General features: G+C 47.3%; 1 protein-coding gene across 1 annotated transcript in view; it reads left to right on the top strand.

The window, feature by feature from the left end:
• The window catches only part of PHACTR3 (phosphatase and actin regulator 3), a 228,136-nt gene that overhangs the window by 204,215 nt on the left and 3,346 nt on the right, over nt 1-20,575 (top strand). Inside the window, exons 12-14 of the mRNA XM_044455418.1 lie at nt 11,298-11,353; nt 17,361-17,422; nt 20,168-20,308. Coding sequence (XP_044311353.1) covers nt 11,298-11,353; nt 17,361-17,422; nt 20,168-20,308 — 259 coding nt within the window. The remainder of the gene's footprint in view (nt 1-11,297; nt 11,354-17,360; nt 17,423-20,167; nt 20,309-20,575) is intronic.

Below are 20,575 nucleotides of genomic sequence, written 5' to 3'. Positions count from 1 at the left end.
TTCAAGGCACGCACTCCACCCCTGCACCTTGACATTTCACATCTGGTGGAATCTGCTGGCCACGCTACTAATGTCGTGTCTCCCCATGTGATGGACTTCAATGTGTAATAAGCCAGTGGGGAGCCCCTCTTGGCTGGGGCTATTTTCTGCAGCATGACATTTTCAGAAGCCTGGGTTGATACTGAGGAGCTCTTCCCAGCCACGTGGCACCGTGCAACACATGACAGCTTGCCACGTGGAGTGACTCAAAGCAAGGTCCACGTTTCATCGACTGTTATGCATAAGCTGGCCTTTAAGTCTCATTGATCTCAAAGGTACTGATTTCCTGGGGAGCTTGAAGTTTGCAGGCTCAGTGGGAATGTGTGTAGTGAACCTATTAAGCCGGGGCCATGAGAGGACATTCGGGGACTGAGCGGAAGGGGAGCTGATCAAGTGAGTTCTTTGCACCACAGACACATGTTGTGTCTACATCTTTGTCTCAATCATGATTCATAGCGATAAGGAAAACATTAGGATCTTGATATAATGGGTTCAGATTTGGAAGAGATCGTCCGATGGCATTGGGTGCAGAATTCCTTGGAGGCTTGCTAGTTCCCTTAAATGCACAGGGCAAATGTCTCTTTCTCTAGGAGTTATCGAGCTTTTGATTGACAGGCATGTTGCATCCATGCTTGTGTGCTCTTGGAGGTCACCAAATTGCTGTTGTCTCCTGGAGGAAAGCATGGTAATTAGCAAGTTCTCCCCAGGAAGGAGCTCTGTCTGGGACATGTGCATTGGAGAAACCGATCTTCCTCATATAGTCCATATTTCACCAGAACACCTGAGAGCTCCGTCAGGATAGTTTGGGTCTGAAGGTGCCATGAGACTTGAAATTTCCTGTTACCTGTAGATCATACATGGGCCTGAAAGAGAGAGAGAGGAGGGGAAAGAAACAGGGAGAGAATGAGGATTTGCTACTTGCACCCACTATAAGTTTGGAACTTTTATAGGTCCTTGCACGATTGTCCAGTGTCAAGGAAGAGAATTCAGAGCATGAATCATGCAGCACACATACCTTATTTTTCGCTCTATAAGACACACTTTTTTCCCCCTCAAAAGTAAGGGGAAAATGTCTGTGCACCTTATAGAGCGAATGTGTGTGTGCCCGACGCCCGGGATGCTGCCGGCCGCCTGCAGCACCTGGCACCACCTGGCTGGCACGCGCTCGGCGCGCCCTGCTCCACCCCCCACTCTGGCGCAGGTGAGAGCTGTGCCGCTCAGGGGGAGGCATGTGGAGGAGGAGGAGGAGCCATGGCCTTCAGCCCGCCAGCCACACGGAGAGATGGACTGCTCACCCCCACCACCTAGGAAGACCTGCCACCGCTGCCATGCTGCCCGAAAGACCACCGCCGGCACGCTGCTGGCCCCAGGTGGCACCACCTGGCCGGCACGCGCTCGGCGCGTCCTGCTCCGCCCCCCTCCTCCAGCGCAGGTGAGAGCTGTTAAGCACAGGTCAGTGTGTGTTTTCAAATGGCAACCCGTCTTTTAATGAAGCCCATGGGGAAGTGATGGGGAATGTGCCTGTGATTATCAGGAAGCTTTCCATGGATCAGTTATCTGTTAGTTGATCAGACACATTTTTTTTAGGATCAGTGGATATTTGAACAGCATTACCTTCATGTATGAAGTTTATTCTTCAAAGGCTACTTATTCCGCTGTGTGTTTGATTTACCGTACAATATCTCATTTTTTGTCAGAAGTTTTTTTCTATTATTTACTAGTAGGGCAGCGTGGACATTACTGGCTTTTTTAGATTTGTTGTTGCATTGTCTGCAGCAGCTCTTGTATAACTGGTGTAGATTGTGGATTCCTTCAATAATTCCACTACTAACTAAGAAAGTGATGTCAGTGATTGTGAGCAACAGAGCTTCATAAATTCTGACTCTAGTGATGATGAGTTCTATGGGTTCAACGAAAACTAGAAGAGTACTCGGACTTTAAAGTCTCTCTTTTGTTAATGACATTGATGATGGTTCTTAATGCCACTGTTGACTGCTGTTCACTTTACAAGGTTGAAATACGGTATTACTGTATTCTGTTATAGTTTATTAAATAGTTTAGTAAACCATTTGATTCAGAATATTTTTTTTTCTTGTTTTCCTCCTCTAAAAACTAGGTACGTCTTATGGTCAGGTGCGTCTTATAGAGCGAAAAATACAGTATATCACGAAGCACCATTCATTATACCTGTGAAGAAATACAAGTGTTTCTTAGTTTGACATTTAGTATGGTCTTTTGATTTATTAATCTCTAAGGGCCTAGTATAGCCAAGGCAACCCACAAGAGATTTGAGGATATTTAGTAAGGAATGAAGCCGTCTTGATCAAAGATGATACTTAGTTGAACACAATGACCATCGTTGAACATTGAACACAATGGTGACATACGAATGTACAATATAAACCAGCAAAAGAAAACTTCTGTTCCCCTTAACTATGGCTATATTGGCTCCCTGAATGGCTGAGGAGATGCTCCAAAAGAGTCAGAAGTCACCTGGGTGAGTGACAAGTCAAAACCTCTGCCAAAGACGAGAGCAAGAGATAATGCGTCTTCCCGGGGAGCCTGGCATTGTCTGTTCATGATAGTACCTAAGGAAAAATCCCTCTTTAGATAGTTGCAAGAAACTGAAGTCAATGTTGGAAGCCATGCTACAAAACAAAATGGCAGAAAGTGCTTCTTCATAGGAGTGTCTCCCCTATGGCACTAAGTGCCTGCCAGATGTTGTGGTGGTCATAGACATAAACAATATTTTTACACGGTTTTGACAAATAAGTTGTATTGAACAGGAAAATCCAGTAGGGTATGGAAGTTACACTTTTAAATGTATGTGATCAGTGGATGATGTAGATGGACAACTGGTGGTGGACATTGCCAGAATGTCTTTCTTATGAACTCTTCCTGTGGCATCTGGTTAGCCACTGTGGGCAGAATGAATGCTGAGTCAGTCTAAGGCCAGAATATTTTTATTATTCATCGTTTCTGATGCCCTTTTCATTGTAGAAAAAAAAATGCCATGCATTTTTTACTTATCCTCAGAACAATCCCATGAGATAAGAAGAATGAGGGCAAGCAAGCTTCAGAGCTGAGCAGAAATTTCAACTGGGGTCTTCCAAATCTTAAATCCAGCACCCTGTCCATTACAACAAACTGTCTTCACTGCTAATCGGTTTCAGAGTTATTCATGAAGCCTAAAATAGCCATCTAAAAATAATAAAGGCAGAGGGAGATAGGAAAAGTAATATCTGGGGCAATTTTAGCACTTCAGAAAAGGGTGAAACTCTTACAATTATTTGGAGTCCATGGGGTCAACTAGTTCAGAGTATTAAAGGAAAATTTAAAACCTTTGAGCCATACCTTGCCCATTTAGCAACACTTGAGAGGACTAAATTTAAAAGCAAATAGAGTTTGTATATTATTTAGCTAAGGTGTTCAAGGGACAGATCTCAGAAAGTTCTTGGATCTAACCAGCAATTCTGCTTTTCCACTCAGAAGAAGTAGAACCAGGAGCTGCACATTGTTCCTCCTTGTGTGAGTCGGTAAAGGCAAAATTCGATGCAGCTCTCATTATGGGGTAGCCCCCAACATAGCAACCCCCCTCCAGCTCCCTTCTCTCAACCTGCACTGTGTCTTTAAGGAAGCGTATCCAGTGATCTGATTACATCACCTGCTTCTCTGCAGAGGCTTCAGTGGCTGTCAGTGGGGATGGAGAAGCACATGGCATGAGGCCGTGTGTTACCCTCAGCAAGACACTTGAGCGAGCAAGGCGTTGGCAGGCCAGGGCCCCCTAGAGTTTGTGGAAGTAAAAATGAAGCTAGATTCCCCCCCAACCTCCCCCCCCCCGCCCCCACAATGAGGACTGACCACGCTCAGTAGGGGAGAAGAGGAGGCAGTGGAATGGGACGGTTACTTATTTATTGTTACATTTATATTAGCCTTTTTTCCTTCGGAAAGACAGCCAAGGCATCTTATATAGTCTTGCTGTTTTCCATTTTATCCTCACAGCAGCCCTGCAAGGTAGGTTGGGCTAGGAGTCAACCCTGGGCCAGAGTCCTCCAGTGAGTGTTATGAGCAAGGGGGGGTTTGATCCTGGATCTTCCCATTCCCAGTACAGAACTTACACAACCCTACACTGAAAGAATGAGCACACCACCTGTGCTTTTGTTGGCGCCACCCACGATGCAATCGTGTAGCTGCCGTGTGCCCCCCGCCATTTAAAAAAGAACTGTCTTTAAGCAAAGCAAAGCAAAGCAAAGCAAAGCAAAGCAAAGCAAAGCAAAGCAAAGCAAAGCAAAGCAAAGCAAAGCAGAAGAATCCTTTTCTGTGCCATGGGAGAGATCACTTCTCTGCCTGGAGGTATTATGACTGAAACTCCCCTTTTCTCTTGGGGAACATATTGATCTCAAAATACAGGTGTACTAAGGTAAGGGACACTGGGAATCACTTCCTTCGCTTGCTTTCAGCTCTCTCTCTCTCTCTCTCTCTCTCTCTCTCTCTCTCTCTCTCTCTCTGAAGTCTTAGGAAAAACGGGAATCAGAAGTGGGCACGGCATGTTCTACACTGAATGCTAACTAGTTCAGGGACAGTTCCTTGTTGACTGAGCCTGCAGAGTAATGCTCACAGAACAGAGAAAAAAACCTGCTTTGACAATATGTATGTACATAATGGCCAAGATGTGCTGTTATTTTCACATCTTTCAGGCAGCAAAACCTGCCTGAAACCTTTCAGGCAGCAAAACCTGGTTTTATTCTACTTTCCATATCACAGGGAGCAGTTTATGCCAGAACGATGACTGGGGGCCAAAGCAGGCCCCGCATTAAATGTCTTGTTTCATGAGGTTTGTAAACATGTACATACCGTCAGCTTGTGCACGATCACAGCAAGATGGAGCAGGGCTACACACTTGTGTGAAGGCTTCTGAAGGAAAGGCCTCCTCTGCTTGTGCTTTTTGTATCCATGGGAGATCCTACATCAGACCACGAGGTGCGTGAGATCTCCAAGCTGAAGAGATCTGGGTGGCCATCTAGTCCAAACTCCTATAAAATGCAAGATCTGCAATGAACGTTGTAACTACGAGTTCCACTGGAGGAATAGTTTGAGGAACAGGTAGGGAGAGTTTCAGGAATGCGAAATTTTGTCTCTCTTCTGTCCCAAAAAGTCTTCTCCTGCTGTGCTCAGATGATCAGGTGGCAGGTGATGGAAAGACCTCTGCCTAAGACTGTACTGAGAATAGACTGAACTGTTGTCGTTGTGTGCCAAGCAGTTGTCTCCAACTTATGGCGATCCTTTAAATGAAAGCACCCACACGCCCCGTCCGTCACAGTCCTGCTCTGCTCTTCTGAATTCAAGGCTGTGGCTTCCTTGATGGAATGAACCCATTTCTCGTTTGGCCTTCCTTTTCTTCTTCTGCCTTCAACTTTACCTAGCGTGAATGACTTCTCCAGGGAGTTCTGGACAAATAGTTTGGCCTTGTGTGAATACTTATAGAGGGATTAGGTTTGGGGGGTTGCTTGCTGTGAACTTGAGTTGTTGCTGCTGCTGCTGCTGCTGCTGCAGTGTGGGGATGGTTCAGGAGAGTGGGCAAGGGGGAAGGTGTCCCTTTTCCTTTCTTTCTGCTCCAAGCATCCCTATATAGCCTGGATTGCTTTACATTTCACAAGCTGCTTCATCCAAATTAATCCCTTTCTCCAAGATACTTATTACAAGCTATTAGGTGCCTGAGCAGGCTAACTCCCACTCCTTCCCCTCTGCTGCACACTTTTTCTTTTTTTCTCAACAGATACCTCAAAATATAATAGATCCAGGAAGCTCATTTGTTCTTGTCAAGGTTTGTTTTTGGAGAAGGTTCCTTTTATTTTGCATACGTACCTACTTCTGCATACTGTGGGATTCCCCTGCCTATTTAGGAAAAGCTCTCTCTGTTTTGAGAGTCCCAGCTTTATTTCCAAGTTGATAGGCATTCAACCTGTTCAGTTTACCCTTATTTTGTTTTTTGTTAGAGTTATACCCCACCTTTTTCTTTGTTTAAAAAAGCACTCAAAGAGGCTTACATCAGGCTCTTCCTTCTGCTTTCAATCTTATCCCCACAACAACCCTGAGAGGTAGGCTCAGATGTCTACAGTTTACAGAGGACAGTACTCTGTTTTGGAGAGCTGGCAGAGGGCCGTTCTCTGAAGAAGGTGCCCTCTCTCTGGTGGACTGCCCAGTCCCAATCTGGTTTAAAGTTTGCAAATCATAAGGAGGGAGAGCAGGCCGTCCTTTGCCGTGGCTCATCCACCGTTGGCACCTGGACAGCCAGGACCCTCTTCTCCAAGTGGAGAGATGCACTGTGCTTTCATTGCATTGTGGTTGGCATTTCTAGACTCATGTCTGCCAGTGTTGTGCAAATTTATTTTTATTTATTAGATTTATATACCACTTTTTTCTTTTTTAAAGAACTCAGAGTGGTTGACTTGATCCTCTCCTGCTGCTTACAATCCTATCCCCACAACACCACGCCTGTGAGGTAGGTTGGGCTGAGAGTCTGTGACTGGCCCAAAGTCACCCCAGTCCCTGCTCCATGTCTAGAACCCGGATCACCTGAGTCCCAGTCCTGCGCTTTTAGCCACAACACCACACTGGCTCTCTTTACTATTATAGTTGTTGAAAGTTCTTTCCTCTTTACTAAATCCCTGTTTAAAGCCCTTTTAAAACCATCTACTGGTACAACAAAATGAACTGGTAGAATTAATTGCTGCCACTTCAGCCAATAAATGGAAAACCAGTTTCAAATGTCCCCTCCTATCCCTGGATTTTTTTTTTAAACCCTGAAATAAAGAAATCCATAACTGGCCTTTTGTATATATTCTGCTAAGACTATTTGAGTTATCCTGTCTTTGAATTTAGCATGAACAAACACATTCATACATTTCAGATCCTGGGCTTGGATGCTTGTTGGGCCAAAGTGGATTTGCTTGCAGGACAGAAGTGAGTTTACATCCAGGGAGGGGGGAATTATTTTGGTTTTCAAGTGAGGGGAAAGAGACTAATTTTCACTTTTGGGGTTTGGTTTTTGAAGGTGCAGTAAAAGACACATGCATCTTACAGAAGGCATTCCTTTTCTTCATTGGTTGAACAATTTTGATGTGAACATCAAAAAAATCTATGAGGGACAACTGGGTTTCTGACCCCTGCCTGTATCACATCCTTATATTCATAAACCCACCCAGCCAATGGTGTGACTGTTGGAGCAGGCTAAACATCTAATAAAAATAAAAAAGCACTCCAAGTACTGCTTTCATTTCTATCATATTCTTGGAAAGGCACGTAATCCCCACTTCTCCCCAGTACCACCCCCTGGTCCAGTTTATATATCCTCTGTATTCTAGTGTAAAGCTTCCAGGAGAACCTATATGGTCTAGAAACGACCACTTAAACTGGGCCAAGTGAGGGGAATGTGAACAGAAGGTCTCGTGGCCCTTTGATTTGGAGATAAGCTCTCTGTGTAAGTCACTGTTTGCTTTCAGAGATTGTGCAAAGCATGTTAATCTCTGCAACAAAGCCCTGGGAATTGAATTCTGAAAGATCCGCGGAGTGGTGTGGGAGGCGGGGACAGCGGGGCCGTGGCTGCGGGAAGTCGCACGATACAAATGGTAGCTCCTTCAGATGGAATTAAACTGGCCTTTCCCAACTGCAGGTCTTCCAGGTGTGTTGGACTGCAATTCCCATGCTTGCTGGGAAATATGGGGTGAGCAGCCCAGTGGCTTTGGAGGACACCAGGCTGGGGACAGCTGAACAAAACATCACAAGAAAAGTGCCGGTTGCTGCCATAAAATCTCTGCCAGGCACTGAGGGTGTCATCCTCTCCTATCCTATCAAATGCAGGGGGCTCACCATCCGGGTTTTACGTACCTGCAAATCTCAGGAGGAAAAGCACCAGCACAAGTGCAACTGAACATTCTAGTCAGCTTTCCCCAGCTCGAGGTGTGTGGGACTCCCAACTCCCATCATCCCCTTGTCAGCACAGTTAGGGAAAACCACTCCGGGGTATCTCTGGTGGCAAGTGCCGCAGAATCCCATGTTTGACTCTTCAGTGTTCCTGCTGATCTAAATCTAAACATGACAGCTAACACCTTGTGCCCTGCAGAGTTTCATCTCCACTTGTCCATCTTATCCACTGGCAGTTCTTGAGCGTGAGGATGTGTGAGAGCAATACTGAGAACCAGTATTTCCTAGTGGTTAGAGTGTCCCACTGAGACTCCAGAGAACGGTCTTTTAGTCCTCACTCAGCCATGACGCTCTCTGGGTGACTTTGGGCCAGTCACAGACTCCTGCTCCCGCCTTCTAGGAGTCCAGCATTGTCAAGAGTGATGGGCAGCATCTCCGTAGGGGTTCAGGCGGGGAGGTGTCCAGCCCTACCTGGAGACCTGGGGATCGAAGCCAGGACTTCGTGCATGCAAAGGGCCTGCTCCACCACTGAGCTATGGCCCCACGGTAGAGCAGGAGAGATCTGTCCTTTGGAAGGGGCAAGACCATGAGCTGGAAAGTCCCCGTGCATTGATGAGACGGTACGCATGGCTCAGGCCAGTTCCATCCCGTCCTCACTGCAACCTCCCCGCACCTCCTCTGCTGCATGGGGTGAATAGCATCAGCTTAATTTGCATGGGGGGAGGGCAACTGAGCAAAGCTCTGGGGCTGTTTTCACCCCCTGCCCCTCCACGGGTCACAGCCTCCAGGGCACCCGGCCAAGGGAAAAGATTTGGCAGCAAACCTTCTGTCATGCACAAAGGACTGAACTTTGCTTGCTCTCAAGCTAAATTTGGCTCTTTTAGCATTCTGTAGTGCTGAAAGTGCAATTTTTGGTTGCATTTTTCCCCTTGATTTGCCACTGTATAGAGATGACATATCACACCGAATGTGCCATTTTTACATTTTTAAAGTCTGGGGGCAGGGAGGCTGACCAGGATTGGGCCTGTGCTCCCATCCTGCAAACCCCGGGCCCCCAGAAATGGACAACAGTGCAAATTCCCCCCGGGGGCTAATTGTGGGGGTGGGGACTTTCACCAGCAGCATCATGCATGGCAACGCGCTAAGCGCCCCCCCCCCCCAAGTGTGCCGTGCTCCCCATCCTCCTCCTCGCCGCTGATCGTTCTCTGTTGCCACGTACTGCCAAGGCGTCTCCAACTTCGGGCGACCCTCCAAAATGCCCTGACCTTGACGGCCCTGTTGTAAATGCAATCCATGTCATGTTTGGAGCTGATCATAAAAGGAAGGCTGCTGCAGGGTCACAGCATTCGACTTCATGTGGCGCTCAGCGTGGAGAAAGTGGGCTCTTTCCAGACCGGCTCTTCCATAAACAGAAGGGCTCTTTCCCTTCACAGAAGGGACGGGGAGCTGGACGAGGGTTTCTGCTCCAGGGAAGGATGGGGGAGACCATCTTTGCAGATGCCCCTTTCCTTCCCCTGCACTGCATCCCGCATTGCTCTGGAGTGTCTACCGAGACTCCAGAGCGGATTTTCACAAATGGTGTCCAGGGCAAGAGGTCTTGGGCAGCATTGCTACCTGCCACTTCCTCTAGTGCAGTGGGCAATACTGCCCCCCTTGGAGTGGTGGAAGGATAGGGGGGTGATGATTGGCTGTTTAAAATTTGCAGTAGAGCAATAAACCTGATTCAAAGAAAGAGGCATAGGACACTAGGGTGATGGCCCAGGACCAAAGGGGGAGCAGGCTGAAAAAGTTTGAGGATCACTTCTCTAGTGCGAGCTGATTTCCACACGTTGCTGTGGAAGCTGGTGTCTCCAAGGTCAGAGGGGGAGTGCATCCACTCTGGGTTGCAGTTGGAATGGCAAAGGAGCTGTCCGTGGTGGCAACCCCGACTCCCAACCTATGTTCAGCACCGTGGAAAGCACCATGGAACTTCAGGCCACCGCCCAGAGTGGATATACCGCCCCACCTCCATTGGCGTCAGCAGCCCCCATGGACCAGTTGTAAGCCTGGACTCAATCCATCCTGTGCAAATTACTTGGACATGTATAAATCATGATGGTGATTCCTGATGTTATTATAAAACTATTCCTCTTCCTGCCCCCTCCCTCCTTCTGCATTTTGGCATTAAGATGAGATAATCAGAGGCTTTGAGAGGGACGCATCTATAATGCTACTTAATATCTCCTCTGTATTAATCCACAGCATCTGGGAGAGATGTTATTTGACCAGGAAACCCAGAGACAAAATCATTCTTCCCTTCATGCAAGCTCACAGCCTTCAAATATCTGTTTGCAGATATATTCTGCAAAAAAGATGGAGCAGTGGGGTGGGGTGGGGTGGGGTGAACAGAGAAGCGAAGCACAGGGTAAAATCCATTCCCCCCTCCCTCCCTCTCTTGGCTCCACCCCCCCCCCCCCCCGCTTTCTGTATTCATGTGCTCATTTATTTATTTAGCAGCTACCTCCACAGGCGAGCCAATAAAGTATCTATAAATGCCGGTGTGGGGGCGGACAATTACCCGGGGAGATTTTCAAGGCAGATATTAGCGAGCAAACCCCTTGGGGGAAGTCTCATTTGGGATGCTGGCTCCAACGGCTGTGGCCGCTATCATCTGATCTCGCCGAGTCAATCCTGAGACGGTGGTAGTGGAAGGGGAGGCCCTGGTCGCCAGGGGGATGTTTCATGATGCTCTGAGCACCACACACACAGACACGCACGCCAAGCTATTCTTCGCAGCGTGCTAGCAGGCTGCGCGGTCACCGTTTTGATCAAGGAGCCACCTGCTCGCACGAGCCTTGTTATTTTCTGCCAAGACGAAAAGCTGTCCCGATGAATCGTTGGTGACACTAGAGAAGGGGGTGTGAGGAGGCAGAGCTTCTCATGTGCCGAGTCGTCAAAGCAGCTACTCTGGGGATTTGCTGGAAGACTTTTTAGAATTCTGAAGTTCCTGAACAATCTGGCTGTCGTCCGAGTCCTGACATTCGCTGGGTTTTCTTCCGAGAAGGAGAAGAAGAAAATGTGTTAGTGGGGCAGCCGGTACAGAAAGAGGCGTCGGCTAGCGAGGAACTTTTTCTCTCCTGGGAAGCAGAAACTGGCCTTTGGGATGGCAATGAGAAAGACCTCAAAGGACAAGTCCCGTGCCTTTGTTTGCTGCTTGTGATCTGACCCTATGAACTCTTTTGGCCTCAGGGCAAGGCGGACTTAGGCACAAAAAGACCCCAAAACAAAACCCAAACCCAAGGAACTGAAAAGAACAAAACCATGGTACAAAACGTCATCTTGGTTTTCTTCCGCAGGCGACTGAGCCAAAGACCTGCTGTTGAGGAGCTTGAAAGAAGAAATATTCTGAAACGTAAGTACTGGAATGCTTTTTGTATATGACAAAGTGTAATTTCTAGTAATCTCACCCCTTTATATGAACGGTTCTTCTCACATTGGAGAATCTATCCCATTTGAGACAGTGTTGATAAGCAATGATATGCTGGTATGGTCCAGATTTCTAGAAAGATGCTGGACTCTTCACTGATATGATTTTTATTTTTCAAATGATTCACCTTGAATATTGAAGAGAATTGCTGTTAAATAGTGTGTATTTTATGATCATTTCACAGTTATCAGTAGTAGAACATATATAAACACACACACAGAATGTGCATACGTGTGCATGTCAGACCATCCAAAATTATTCCCATTTTATTAGTGGGAAACTGAGGCAGAGAGGGGTCACTTGCCTGTGGAGATCCATGTGTCATTTTGCAGAGTTTCTGGCTAGGACTTCAAATTCCAGAACCATTTTCTAGTGTCCTGTTGAAATATGGTTAGAAAAGAATTTCTCCACTTCAGTGTAACAATGACCTAGATTCAGTTTTTGGAATCTTTCTGTTTGTTTTAAGAAGGAAAATCAAAGCAGACCACAAACTGCATTTCACCCCTTTAGAAGTGAAATGCAGAAGGCACCCAAGCAGAAGAGTAAGTTTCCTGATGAGCAAATCAGGTGCGGTATACCCTGACCTTTCTGTCTCAGTGCAAGTCAGGAATTAAAACCATGAAAGGCAGACTTCGGTATCATAACTTTTTGCATTCTGTGGCCTCAGCACCACATTTCACATGAAATGAAATTAGAGGCCAGTTCAGGGGGTCCTGCTCAAGCAAACTACATCAGATGAAAAACCAAGAAATCTTGACATAGCAAAGTTTCCCAGGGCTAGCTGTATCAGCAGTCCTGGCGTTCTCTGCCTTTCAGCCGTAGAACTGCTGAACATCTTATAAAAATGTCTCAGTAGACCACTGGGTTGCAGCATTTTGATCCATAAACCACCTAAAGGTCAAGGCAGCTGTTGCTTCCTCAACTTGCTGATCTCCAGAACGATGAGGGCAAGTGACAGACCGTTTACTGTTGGAAGACGTGGGGAGCCCAGGTGCCGTTAGGAGCAGGGCATCCTTCTGAGCGCACTTGCACGGAGTCGGCCTGTCACCACCTGGCCAAAGCCCACCAGCTTGGGCATGGGCATGCTGCTGTCCTCCATTCTCTGCCCACCCCCTGCCCTGTGTGACCTATCTCAGCTCGAAGGAGTGCTGAGAACACATGAGGGAAGCTTGCTGAACACGCGAAGGGACGGCACTGATGCAAAATGCCTTCTCATCCTTCCTGGGCCTGTCCAGGTTGGGGCGCGTGTGCAGGGACAGACTGCCTCCAGTCCACAGACTGTCATGCGGAGCAATCAGGCATGTTCACCCAGCTTTGGACCTGGCCCTACTGGGGTCACCACCCAAGTGTGCAGATGGCGATGGGGGGGGGCACTGGTTGCCCTGGGGAGGGGCAGAGGGCAATCCCCCTCTATGTGATCCATGAGGGGGGTTTACTCTTTGGGGGGGCTGTTGAAAGAGGGTCACATGTTGCGGGCTCAGCTCTTGGAGCAGAGTCGCCTGTGCACCGCATGTTGGGGGCCACCGGCTCGCGTCCACCGGGGCCAGGCATGCATTAACGCCGGCGCCTGCATAGGGATTGCCCCGGCCTGATCTGGGTGCCTGGGTTCCACATAATCTGTTGCTCGCGGCAGAGGTAGAGGGTGCAGTCTGAGTTGCAAAAACAAAGAGGAGCCGATTGAAAAACGGGAAAGTTTCTGTGCCTGCTGAAAGTTCTGGAATGCCATTTACAGATAATGCAACTATCCACCTGGGCTTCCTCTGAGTTTAGCCCCCTGGAGAATCTGCCTGCTTAATTACTTTTCCCTTCCAGTCCCCTAAGTTCCCCCATGCCACCAAAAAGTGCCACCAGCCAGGTGTGCATGTGGATACACCAGGATGCCTGGCTGACTACAGCAAAGTGGTTCCTAAAAAGAGACCAGAGAGAGAACTAGAAAATAGTTTGCTAATAGTCCTTTCAGATAGGATGGGACAAGGTGGCCTCCTGGTCCAATTTGACTGGCAGCATCTCCCCATTGTCTCATTTCAGGAGCAGAACAGTTGCTGAACGGTACAGCACATGCTTTGCATGTCAAATGTATAAGGTTTAATCCCAGTTCAAAAGAGCAGGAGAAGGGAAAGGTCTCTCTTGAGAGCATGGAGACAGGCTGAGACAGGCATTGGTTGGATAAACAGCTAGTCTGACTTGCTATAAGGCAGCTTTTTATGTGCTTCCTATCCCAGATTTGTTATCCCCTACATAAGTAACACTGGAGAGTATCCCACTAATATTTTTAAAGAATTTGTGAGGCTAATAATGCAACAAATGCAAAGAGTGTTAGTTCTCAAGGTCATTTCAAACATTAATTTTTTCATATTAGAATTGGACAAAACTCTCAAATCACAGCTGCTCATAGTGTCTCTGTTTTGAAATCTGAAGTTTGGCACATCTGAACTTAAATTCAGTTTGACCCAAGCATCAAGATTCTTTTTAAAGTTCTTGTGAATATATGTATGCAACATTGTACAAAGGTTCTGCAAATACATACATCCTTGCATTCAGTTTTGTCCAATAAACACATTTTAAAGATTTTTTCCTGACATAATCCTTTTTTCCATGAATATGCATTTTGCACACACTTTTCTTTGAAATACAGTTTTAACACTTTTGCAAAATTCAGAGAACTGTATATTCCAAAGCATAATTGAGCTTCAGATTTAATTTTGATTCACTAGAGTTAGTTTCAAATGCAGAATGAATTACTTTCCCCACAACCCTTTGTTTCTCTGTTGCCTCCGAAGGACCAGGAAAGGGTTGGAATGCTTTTGCTGGGTGCAAAAGATCACCTGATGATTCTAGCTGCCACTCTGAAGCCCAGCTTTGTGTCTTTATTTGGGTTTGGCTCGCATTCTAACAGTGCCTGAATCCACACACCCCAAAATAATGCGTAAAACCAGGACATGCTTCTTATTCAGTTTTGCTCTTTTTCTGAATCTTGCAATGAGATTTGGCAGTCAGAAATGATGCAACGTAATTACCATAATTAGAGGAAGCATGTGCAACCCTGCATTCCTTGGAGAAAGGCATACAAAAAATGCATGCATTATTGTACCTATTTCTCTAAGGTATGCATTTTTGCTTGCATTTCTCCTAAAGTAAACTTTTGTGAACACATTTTTCCCAAAACATGCCATGTTGTCCACATCTTTGCATGCCTGCTTGAATGGTGCCAGGTGGTTTGGGCTGACTGAGTGCCCCGCAAAACGAAATCTCAGAGCATCTTCCACTGCAGTGTTACCTCTGAAACCCAAAATGGACCCTAAGGTCCACGAAGAGTCTTTAGAGTGCTTTCTATAATCTGGCCAGTGAAGTTCCTATTCAAGCAGATTTTCTTTCATCCCAGTGTAATTTCAGTCAATCCAGGCATACCCTGGTGATTGTTTCAGTGCTGTGGCTAATTTAGAAACCTTGTCGAGAGAGAGGGTGTAAATTACACTCTTCTGTTTGGCGCTGCTCGCTGACGGAGTTGTCTCATTAGGACCGGTGGCCCAAAGCCAGACACTTAAATAATTAATGGCTGTAAAAGCAGTCTGAGCCAGACTCCGATTACAGAGTTCGTTCATTTTCCCCGTTATAGAGTAATGTTTTAATATTATCAATCCCTGTCATAATGTATCCTTCCATAGCATTTTTCCCCCAGCGAAGACTTTATCTCAAGGGCAAGTCAGACAACCGAGCGAGGGTGCGGTGTGTGAGAGAAGGACATGTTGGGGGAGTTACTCTGGATCAGAGCAATCAGACTAAGGGCAGGTTCACGACTGACGACTGGCAGTTGAGGGTTTTCTGGGGCTGAGTTGAGGCTGCACTGAATAGCGTGGGGTTGGTCGATCGAGCAGCAGATTCCCCCGGAAGTGCCACTCCTGCTTGGCTGGGGGATCTTGACCACGATGCGGGGACCCACTGGCTCTGCCCAAGGCAGTGCCTCGGAACCACGTGGGACCTCACTGCAGGGAAGCCCCATTAATGGACCCAAGAGAGGTTCCTCACCCTCAGGTCTATCAAAACGCAGCTCTGCATTCCTTCTAAGGCTCACGTTAGAACATGAGGACATAGGAAAAGCCCTACGGGCTCAGGCCAGGGGTCCATCCAGCCCAATGTTCTGCGCACACAATGGCAGCCCAGCTACCCACAGGCGCCTTCGAGCAGGAGATCAACGCAACACCCCCTTCTGCCCAGGCTTCCTGGCAACTGTGCATAGGCATAGTCAAGCCACTGTTCCCTGCAGCTTAATCCTGGAGCTTCTTTTCATGTGCTTGGGCACTGAAAACGGCACGGAAGTGTGCCTCTGAGCATGGGAGTTCTTACATTCCGATGATCCATCAGTTGCCAGCACACCTAATGAAGCACTAATTCCTCCTTGTGAAAGCGTGGCTGGGGGGGGGGGGGGGGTTGGGCTGGGGAGAGAGAAAGCTTTGGCATTTGCTGATCTTTTCATACATAACAACAGACCTGATTAAACAAGGTGCTTAATTATATTTGGAATGGGTGTGCTAATGACACCTTGAAGGTATCTTCCTGTATTCCGTAACACTTTCTTTTTCTTGTTGGGATGAACGTGTTCCCATGCACGCACACATGCACACGTACAGACAGCCCCCCCCCCCCCCCCCGCAGCCATCTATGCAGGCATTGGCATCCTTTCTGAGCAGTCGTATTCAAGACCCAGGCAGGGCTGCTTCTTGTCAAGGCTGCAAAAATTGCAGACTCTCTGGTTACAGTGCGTCTCCTTGCAGTTACTATGCTCCCATAAATAGTGCCATGTGCATGCCTCTCTTCAAAGTGCTCAGGAGATGGCAAAAATAGAGAGCCAGATTCTAAAAATAGCTGCTGTCGTGTGTGCGTGTGTTTCCTTCCAAGCCACCTCTTTAAGGCTTGTTAGCCACTGAAGGATGAAAAATCAAACATCTGATTTAAAGCAGAAAATGCCCTTCAGCACAATGAGATTACAATGTGCAAATTAGAATGGCCCCCACAATCCCCCCCCCAAAGGGGGGGTGGTCAAAAGATCTTCCCCATAGATTCCCTGCTGCTTTCAGGTTACTAGCACACGTCTTAATTTAGTGACAGGCAGCCCTTGAAATAGAGGGAAAAGAATCCATTAACTTGTATCCCAGGGCTAAGGATATATTTCACACAATGTTACAGCAGCCACGTCTATTTTTAGCTCCAGCGTGTAAGACTTATCACAGCTTGAATACTAATACTTACGGAGTAGCAAAGCAAACAGGCTTGGGCTAGAAGAGAGTATCTCTTTAAGAAAAGGAGAAAGGAAACCCTCCGTCTCTCCACCCTCTACCTGCACCAACATATTACGGATCTATAATAAGATTGGCACAACCACAATATGAGAAGGCAAAGGAATGCGTGGGAGTTGATTGCTGGCTATTGTTATAAATTAATCAACAAAATTACGGGAGCCTGGCAGAGGAAGAGTACGAGGAACGTGTGTTCCCTGAAGTAGATGCACTACAATGTTCTAGCTCATAAGGGCAGCACGGATGACTCAGACAGAGATGTGGCATCGCAAAGCGATCATTTAGACTTCTAAAGTCTATCGATTTCCCCTCTGCAAACGCTCCTCGTTGTCCCAATCGAGGGACAGGATTGGCTGCTTCATGTCAGTGGAAGCCCGCTATAACTGGCCACCAGCAAGACGCTTGACACTGGACTCAGTGGAACCCCGTGCTGAGGAGCGTGTGATGCTTTTGGCAGCCGACCAGGCGAAGTGGAGGGTGCGGTGACCTGGGGGTGTGTGGAGAGAGAGAGAGATTGAGAGAGGAAGGGACGGACAGTGTGGGAAAGGAGCAGGCACACACAGAGACACATGCACACCTGAGGAGCACCCAGTCGGCCCTGATGAGGAAAGTCATCTCTCTCTTCATATTTTCTGCAGAAAGAAATGACCAGACAGAACAGGAAGAAAGAAGAGAGATCAAGCAGCGGCTGACAAGAAAGGTAAGTTGCCTCGTCTACATGCTCTCAGGCTTGATCAAGCATTTGGCACATGGGTCATGACAGGGTCCCCCTGGAGATGAGCTTTACAGTGGCAATGGGCAGTGTCTGTGCCATGGGAACTACTGCAATATAGGCTCTCACCTGTTCTCAGGGCTGAATCGCCTCTGGCCCCTACTGGACAAGGAGCCACGCTTTCTTTCGCAGTGTTTACCATGGGGTAGGGCAAGCATTGGAGGGATCCCTTCTGCCCAGCTTGAGCTGCCCTGCAGCTGGCACACACGTGGAACATTCCATGCCCCTTCCTGTGAGGTGAGGACAGCCAGTGGTGATCCGTCTCATGCTTGCGTTGAACTGAAGTTGAGCATTTAACCAGGCATGGGGTGCAACCCAGCTCTCTTCCCACACAGTCCCTTCCGAAATAATGGAGGTTCACACGGGAGCAGTCCTTGGCAAATTACCCTTCTGACAAGTGGAACAGCCAACAAGAGAGACACAACATCTGTACTCAGCTAATGGGCAATCAATTACTTCCACTAGATTTTTGGGAGAGCAACAGTTCCTTCCCACTGTCTCTTGCAGGGAGACGTCCACATAAGCTGCTGCATGCAGGTGCTTCTGTGTGAATCTTTAGGGCACTCTTTTCCTCTTAGACACGATCTTGCTCTGTGTGAACAACCAAGAACTATGAATCAGATGCTCATGCAGACCCAGGCAATCCTGGACCCAAGAGAAACTGTTGTGGGGGTTCAGCAGAACTTAATCTATGCTTTGTGAATATATGCATCTTGCACATTGCACAACTTCATGCTGAGCTGTAGGTTTCTGGTAATTGGATATACCCACACATACCTCCTTCTGAGTGAGCTACCTGAATTACTGGCATAAGAACAATTCTCAGAAAGAGTTCCATCCATTCCCTAAGGTAATGCACAAGTGCTTTGTAGAGGCTTTAAAAATAGCCAGGTATTAAAAATGAATCGTGCAAGCTCCTTGAAGCTTCCCTCTGAGTGCATCTCCAAGATTCATTCATAAGTCCCTGCTTCACACTAGAGTCTGTAAATGAGGCTCAGTGTTAGTATTCAGACTCCTCCCTCCCTCTTGTGTGCAGTGAATGCATGAAAGGAAAATTGGGGGTTTGCCTGCTTGGTATGTCTTGCTGCAGCTGCACGTGGGGTGATAGTAGAAAGAAGGCCTGTGGCTGATCAAGATTCCTCCCCACATGGAGGAAATCTACCCGTATGTATACAGGACTCCTTTGTTGTTGCTGGATGTGTGGCTGCCACCTGCCAGCAGCAGACGCAGCCAGTCAATAAGTTGGTCTCAGGGTGTGTGTTCAGCAGATCCTTCCCAACCCATCACTTAGGTGATTGCTGAGTGTGCATCTGGAACATAGCTGAAGAGAGCCAGCAGAGTCCCTATGTGATGGTTGCAGCTGTACGTCCCCAGAGCTCTTACTGACCTCTCCATTTCTCCTTTGCACTGTCCCGAGTCTGAAAAAAAGGCCTCTGCCAGGAGGTAGGCGAGTGAGCAAGTTGGCAGCAGAAGCACCAAGAATGGTCTGAGGAAGCCCTTGCAGTTGACACGCACCGTTCCTAATGTAACAAATGGTCTGAGTGTGGGTGCTTGCTTCTAAGCACAGACAGCTTTTGCTGGATTCAGGCCATCAAGGTACCACCCAAATCTCCTTAGCACACTGATTGCCCAGACTATGACTCCCTGCCCCTACCCACAGAGTGATGGAGGCGATTTGCTCCTACTAGTGGACTTGTCTAGCAAGTCAAATTGTCTTTCTGTATGCAAAATGTACCATATGGAACAGTCCTAAATTAGAATATTGGGGTACTAAGGGCTGCTTCCTTTGCTATGTTTGAAGCATGTATCTCTTTGTGAGGCATGTTCCAAACACACTTTGGGATATGCATTCCAAATGGGTGTGCACCAAGGGGAACTTATGATTTTATGGAGGGAAAGGTTTTCCTAATGATGTGTATGAAGAACAGCACTCCAGGAACTGGAAAACCTCCAAGCCACTAAATACAATACAAAAAAGTCGCGAAAGGCACAAAAATAGAACAGCAAGACAGCAAAAACATTTGCAGCTAGGCTGTGACAGCAAAGACATTTGCTTGACGGGTCTCTGGCTTCTGTGCTACTCAAGATGACTTTGGGCGCAATCTGCTTGCCCTCCTTGCAGATGCTCATAAGCCCTTGAACGTGGGAGCTTAGGAGGCTCCAACGCAAGGTGCAAGGCATGGCGGTAGCTTTTTGATCTTCATGGCCATATTTGGCTATCCAGATTAAGAGCTGGGCGGCGGGAGGAAACTGGGGTGCAAGTTGGAATCATCACAACCTTGCAGGACCACCTTCCTTCCCTTCCTGCTCCCAGCATGCCCCTTCCCCCACCCCCCAAAAATTCCTAGCTGTGTCCTTGAAAGTAGCCACATACAGTAGTTCTTTCCACACTGGCTACAAAGAGGCAGGGCAAGGCAGGGCTTCATTTCTCAGACTCTGAAAAATCCTATGGTCTCCCAGAAGAAATTGGGAGATGATAGGATTGTTTCCTTCATGCATTTCAAATAACAAATAGAATTGGAACCACATTTCTCTTACTTCACTGCGTGCAATGGGAAGAAAAATGGGTAACAAAGAAGAACACAGACATTCTCATAAATCTCCTTCCCCCATTACTGATCTCCACTGTGCAATATTTACATGGAGATTTTGTTTTCTTCTTTCTTCCCACAGCTTAATCAAAGACCTACAGTTGATGAATTAAGAGACAGAAAAATCCTGATTCGATTCAGTGATTATGTGGAAGTGGCAAAAGCACAGGATTATGACAGACGGGCAGATAAGCCATGGACACGGCTCTCAGCGGCAGATAAGGTATGGCTCATTGTGATGCGTGTGCGTTTACACAGGATGTGTGGCTCTGTGAATGTCTTCCAGGAATATGTGTGGTTCAACTACTCATCACACTTCAAACACTTTTGACTAATGTGCTAAAAACTGGCTTTAGACAAAGTTTTAGACAAAGGCAGCAGCAGTGGGAAAAGGATATCCATTCATCTGCCAGATGCAGATTCCACTCACCCACCTGCTGAAAATCACCCCCGAGTTGTTAACTTGCCAAGGTGCTGTTTGGTTCCGGGC

This window comes from Varanus komodoensis, unplaced genomic scaffold, assembly GCF_004798865.1.
Source record: "Varanus komodoensis strain SLA01 unplaced genomic scaffold, ASM479886v1 scaffold8, whole genome shotgun sequence".
Classification (NCBI taxonomy): domain Eukaryota; kingdom Metazoa; phylum Chordata; class Lepidosauria; order Squamata; family Varanidae; genus Varanus; species Varanus komodoensis.
Note: the sequence above shows the minus strand (reverse complement) of the source record. Positions and strands in the feature narration are given on the sequence as shown.